This window comes from Osmerus eperlanus, chromosome 28 (genome assembly GCF_963692335.1).
Source record: "Osmerus eperlanus chromosome 28, fOsmEpe2.1, whole genome shotgun sequence".
Lineage (NCBI taxonomy): Eukaryota > Metazoa > Chordata > Actinopteri > Osmeriformes > Osmeridae > Osmerus > Osmerus eperlanus.
The window spans coordinates 1730421-1736487 of record NC_085045.1 but is presented as its reverse complement, the minus strand read 5'-3'; the positions used below and the strand labels follow the sequence as shown (position 1 = coordinate 1736487).

The following is a 6067-nucleotide window of genomic DNA, read 5'->3' as shown; positions in this document are numbered from 1 at the left end:
CTGATGCATGAAGTCAGGCTTTTAATATTAAAAGACCATTTTTCCATCGTAGCTAGACAGGAGCAGAACAGGTGTTGGGCCGAAATCCGAAAATTCCACTCCCCTACGCGTGAACGCGTGCACCGTGTTGCCAAAATCCTACCCCCCTTCTAACTTTTACATTTATGCAAATAGTATCAAAAGCTTTTTATGGCACATTTAAATCAGTTAGAACTAACCAACAAGAGCAACAAGTCTCTCAATAAGAGTCATTGTGATCCTGGAGGAAACTAACATCAGGTCCAGCAAATCATTCCTAAGTACCGTTGTACTCCCGGAACAAGTGCGTCTTGAGCCTTTTCTTGAAGGTGGGGAGACAGTAAGAGTCTCTGATGGAGGTGGGGAGGTGATACCATAATTGGGGGGCCAGACAGGAGAAGAGCTTGTGTTGGGACCGGGTGCTCTTAAGCGGTGGGACCACCAGACGGTTGTCAGAAGAAGACCGTAGGTGGCGGGTGGGGGTGTAAGGCTGGAGGAGAGACTTGATGTAGTCGGGTGCAGTCCCGTTCGCTTGAACGGGACTCAAACTTGTTAAAACTCTTATTTAAATTCTCACTCTCTTTTTTCTACCTTTTGTTAAATATATCATTATAGTTTTTGGTTTAAAATAAATCAAAATGTCATCATTTATTTGATGCCAGTCACAAAGGCTCAGCTTATCAGGTACTTGAACCAAGCACTGTACGTTGCAAGTGAGAAGATACTGTGACGCCACGGGAGGCTACACAGCCCTCAGCGGGACAGCTCCAAGGAGTGCGAGGACACCGGGGTCGAACAAAAACAAGGAGTTTATTAGAGGTTTTCAGAATTAACAAAAAAACCTTCCAAACTCACCTGGGTTGTCAAAAACGTACACCATTTGACAATTTAACGTGCTGTCAGTTCCATCTTTTGAGGACGTCTGGTCACCCTACTTTATAGAAATGCAATTTATGTCTTTCTATAATTTTCAAATGTAGCAAAGTCATCCCGCTAGGGTTAGGCTATTGTCCCCCCCAGTTGTCCCCCCCTGCCTACAGTAGCTGTCATGACAGCTACTGTAGGCATTGTCCCTCCCCTCTCCTCGGAGAGGGGAGGGGAGGGGAGGGACAACTGGGGGGAGGGACAACTCCCCACAAAGCTCAGCCTTAACAAAGCCACAAATTCTTTTCACTGTATTAAGTTGCCGCTTTTTCTTTAGCCTAGTTATTATTTTAAGTAATTACCTTTTAACTGTTCCTGTCTACGTAGCCTGTTAGATCGACTTTGTGATGCAAGCATGCTTTTGGTAAGATAATTATCAATTTATATGTTATTTATTTGTTTTAGCACAAATCTGCCGCCTTCAAGTATTCTAACGTTCCGGGTGGTGGTTTTCTAAGGAAATAAGATGAAATGTTAATGATGTACGACTCGAGTCGCGCCGGCAAAGGTAGTTAAACGTTTTAAACTGTTGTTAACTGTCTTAACCCTTGTGTTATCTTCGGGTCATTCTGACCCATCAGTCATTGTGACCCATGGTTTTATGGGTTCACACCCTCACTGGCTTTGCCAGTGAGGGTGCAGTCACACAAACCAGATACTCGATATGAATAATGTAACGTTTATTCGGTATACACAGCAACACCGGGATCAAAGAGGACAATCAGTGGCACCAAAGAAAAAAACAAACAAACCCGCCCGCCCCTTAGACCGGTGCTAAGCACCTAAAAAAGACAGTGGGTGGTGCTCACTGCTATCCTGGGGAAGTAACAAAAGGTGCTACTACGTGGGTGTGAAATGTAGACCCCGGGGTATCTTACCTATCCCCGTTTGTCCGGTGCACGCAACAAAACAAACAGAAACAAAAGAAAACTGAAGACAAGACACAAGCAGGCCTCTAAACCAAAGTAAACGGTAAAGACAAACGCATAAACAGAGATAAGCCAGGAAAACCAACACCAAACATACCAGAGCTCTGCCACACCTCAACACAAAACCAGTCCTCGCTCACGCTAAACACACAGAAACAAAAAGCTTTTAAAGGGAACCGTTTGATGGAAGATCTGGAACAGGTGTGGCGACGAACTGATGACCAATTGGACCCAGGTGTGCACATCTGATGACGTGGGAGAATGAGGCTGTTGGAGGAGACAGAACACAAAACAGAACACAAGACAGGCAGGGCAAACAACGTGCAAGCACGTAACAGTTCATTATGAACCTTTGGGTCATGTGACACGAAGGCAGCACAAGGGTTAACATTCTCCTCACCTGGTTTCCACCTGTAACACCAAGTTTCTCTCTCTTCTCCTACAGATCCAGAAAGTACAGACACAGTCACTTGCTCCAGTGCAGAGCAGCTGTCGTCTGCAGATGTGATTCTGTCCGAGCACAGCTGCACCATTCACCAATCGACACCCTCCATGGTCACCTAGCAACTAGGCATCTCCAACGACTCCCAGTAAAACCTCCTCTGTGTAGTTGCTACAGATCCCTGAACTAAACCGACTAATACATACATAAATAAACAACAAGCACAGGAGGCAGCCTTGAGACTCTGGAGGGTTTCTGTTGGGATGGCTCGGCTCCTCTCCCCACAAAGATGCTGTTGGCTCATGCCTCCTGTGACGCTGGTCTCCCTGGCCGCGTGGATACTGCTCACAGGTCCCAACGAGCTCACCTCTCACCTCAGGCACCAGGATACCTGGTGGGACTACACTGAAGCCAACCTCAGCACTTTCAACTGCGACCCCGTCCTGAGAGGAGAGCCGGAGGCCGTGGAGCAGGCGAAACTCCTCAGCTTGGAGCAACTGTTCCGGAAACACACCCGCCTCTCAGACGACCACTTCTTAAACGTCAGCCAGGACTGCGACACCTTCCTGTCCTCCAGGAAGTACCTGCCTTTTCCCTTGAGCCGCGAGGAGGCAGAGTTTCCTATTGCCTTCTCGCTGGTTGTCCACCACAAGGTGCACAACTTTGAGAGGCTCCTGAGGTCCATTTACGCCCCTCAGAACTTCTACTGCGTCCACGTCGACACCAAGGCACCAGCCTCCGTTTTGGCCGCCGTCACCTCCATCACTTCCTGTTTCCAGAACGTCTTCCTGTGTAGCCGGCCAGTGGTGGTGGTCTACGCAGGCTGGTCGCGCGTCCAGGCCGACATCAACTGCATGCGCGACCTCTACAACATCAGCGCCTCGTGGAAGTACTTTGTCAACCTGTGTGGTCAGGACTTCCCCATCAAGACTAACCTGGAGATGGTGCGTAGCCTGAAGGCGCTGAAGGGCCGGAACAGCATGGAGTCTGAGAGCATGCCGAGCTCTAAGGAGGGGCGCTGGAAAAAGGTCCACGCGGTGGTGAACGGGCAGGTGCAGAGGACGGAAGAGGACAAGTCGCCCCCTCCCTTCAACCTGCCCATCAAATCGGGGGGGGCCTACATGGTGGTGACGCGGGGCTTCGTAGAGCACGTTCTGACAGACAGCAGGGTCCTGGAGCTGCTGAAATGGGCTGAGGACACCTACAGCCCGGATGAGTTCCTGTGGGCGACCATCCAGAGGATGCCCAGGGTGCCGGGCAGCCAGAGGCCCAGTGGCAAGTACGACACCTCCGACATGCAGGCCATTGCTAGGCTGGTGAAGTGGCAGGGGCATGAGGGTGCGGAGGAGGCCAAGGAAGCCGCGTACCCGCTCTGCCAGGGACGCCACGTCAGGTCCGTGTGCGTGTACGGGACAGGGGACCTCTGGTGGATGTTGCAGCACCATCACTTGTTTGCCAACAAGTTTGACGTGGACGAAGATCTTGTGGCTGTCCACTGTCTGGAGAAGCACCTTCGAAACAAGGCCCTGAGCTTCGGGGTTCTACAGCTCGGCAAAGCGGACAAAGTTAAAGGTTGAGAAGGAACAAAAAAACGCTTAACCCTTGTGTTATCTTCGGGTCATTCTGACCCATCAGTCATTGTGACCCACCGTCGTATTGCGACAACTTTACCGCATACAAAAACAAAGTGAAGCATTTTCTTTTAACCGTTGGGCTGTCTCAGACCCCCCACATTGCGAAGGTTAAAAGAAAATTATTTTTATTTGTTTTTGTATTGGGTAAAATTGTCTAAATACAACGATGGTTCGTTATGAACCTTTGGGTCATGTGACCCGAAGGCAGCACAAGGGTTAAAAGACAATGGGGTTAGAATTTCTTGCCTGCACTGCTCTATCTAATTTTCTAGGGTGGAGCAAATAAGTAACCTATTTGGTGAGCACTATCAGGGGCGCCTGCAGGAATTTTGGTGCCCACGAAAAAAGAAAAAAATATATTAAATTATTATTTTACCTCCTATTAAATTAGTTTTGGGGGTTTAATTCTTGCATATACTCAGGAATTATGTCTTTGTTTTGGTTTGGTTGGATATTTAAGGAAGAGACACCACACCGTTCATAGTTCTGATGGTATTTACTGAACATCTTGATTATTTTACTGTGAATTAATGCACAAATAAATGATTAATTACATGTAAAGTTACTGGCTCTTCTCTTTCACAGCTCTTAGTTTGATATGGCTAACTGATGAACACATTTTACCTTTAATGTCATATAGCCTTCGAATCATCTTAATGTGAGGCACTGTGGGCTTCCAGTAACTTCTATATATACACACACACACACACACACCCAGACGCACGCACGCACACACAGACACACACACACAGGCATCCTGACAGACGCAAAGGATGTCAGAAACAACTACAAGGGAAGCCGTTTTTTACTGAGACAAATGTCTCTTTCACAGTTGAAAGAATATAAATGCTTGTTCCCTTAAATAAACTTGACAGTACACTCACTTCCACACACATATGTAGCAATGTACTGAATGAAGCTTGGCAGTAATCTAGGAATGTGTCTAACTTGATGTTATGATAGAGCAGTATTAAGAGGAAATACAAAATAAGCCCAGAGCTTACTGCAATTATACCACGAAGCTCTTTAAATCATGCTTGTTAGATTTCCAACCAATACTTCCAAATCAAACAGAGAGAAAGAGCTTTACATTATCTTTGAGGAGATGAGCACAGCATGTTAGGAGACAGTGAATTCAGAAACTTCTAGAATTCGCTCTGGCAGTCAGGCAGAGGCATATCCTCCCACCTATGACATTGCCCCTTCTCAAGAGCCCATCACAACGCCCATCGAAGCCACGATCAGCCAGCGGGTCTGGGTGTGTGCTGGCAGGAAACTTCTGGATAATCTACAGCAGTCAGTAGAGAAAGACGTCATCACCTTCAAACGTTTGTTCTTTTGTCCGCTCTGAGGAAAAGAAAGTGAAAGTGAGACGAGAGAGAGATGGAGAGTCAGAAAGGGAGAAAAGGAGAGGTAGAGACAGAGTAAAGGAAAGAGAAAGAGAGAGACAAAAGGAGAGAGAAATGAAAGGTTATAGTCATACGATGAGTTATTTAAATGTGTGACACAGGAGCCTCTGTTTCGCATGTGTTACTGAACGCAAAACAAATTGAATCTAATTCAAATAACTTAGTTTGAATATGAGGATATTCTATGTGGATCGCACTTCAATCTTAAACACACACACACACAAATACATAAACACACACAGTCATGTACGCTTACTCTTACTTAGATTTTGAGTCTTGTAATTCTTCATCCAGTCTGGATGGGGAGCAGAGATCAAAGGTGAAAGGTCAATGGTTAGTGGGGGTGAGGGACTAGAGCAAGACTGTGAGGCAAGTGTGCGGTCAGTACAGGTACATTAGTATCCTACAATGTAATGGTCAGTACAGGTACATTAGTATCAACAATGTAATGGTCAGTACAGGTACATTAGTATCAACAATGTAATGGTCAGTACAGGTACATTAGTATCAACAATGTAATGGTCAGTACAGGTACATTAGTATCAACAATGTAATGGTCAGTACAGGTACATTAGTATCAACAATGTAATGGTCAGTACAGGTACATTAGTATCAACAATGTAATGGTCAGTACAGGTACATTAGTATCAACAGAATAATGGTCAGCAGGGCTAGATCAATAAACAAAGGGAGAAAAGGAGGTGTGTGGGA

At 46.3% G+C, this 6067-nt stretch overlaps 2 protein-coding genes across 5 annotated transcripts in view; one reads left to right on the top strand and one right to left on the bottom strand.

The window, feature by feature from the left end:
* The first annotated feature begins 1168 nt into the window (after window positions 1-1168).
* LOC134015129 (beta-1,3-galactosyl-O-glycosyl-glycoprotein beta-1,6-N-acetylglucosaminyltransferase-like) lies at window positions 1169-4502 on the top strand. The gene is made up of 2 exons (XM_062454476.1): window positions 1169-1306; window positions 2317-4502. The coding sequence occupies exon 2, from the start codon at window positions 2577-2579 to the stop codon at window positions 3888-3890; it is 1314 nt and encodes a 437-aa protein (XP_062310460.1). The 5' UTR covers window positions 1169-1306; window positions 2317-2576; the 3' UTR covers window positions 3891-4502.
* The window catches only part of LOC134015127 (uncharacterized), a 28678-nt gene continuing 27039 nt past the window's right edge, over window positions 4429-6067 (bottom strand). For 3 of the 4 annotated variants that reach the window (XM_062454472.1, XM_062454475.1, XM_062454473.1), the window contains 2 exons: window positions 5619-5651; window positions 4429-5294 (listed from right to left, as the gene is read on the bottom strand). In XM_062454472.1, the coding sequence (XP_062310456.1) occupies window positions 5270-5294; window positions 5619-5651 (58 nt within the window). In that variant the 3' untranslated portion in view covers window positions 4429-5269. The remainder of the gene's footprint in view (window positions 5295-5618; window positions 5652-6067) is intronic. The other variant, XM_062454474.1, reaches the window with a different exon arrangement.

Excerpts from the sequence above, each read along its gene's own strand:
- LOC134015129 (XM_062454476.1), top strand. The coding sequence starts at position 2,577 with ATGGCTCGGCTCCTCTCCCCACAAAGATGCTGTTGGCTCATGCCTCCT.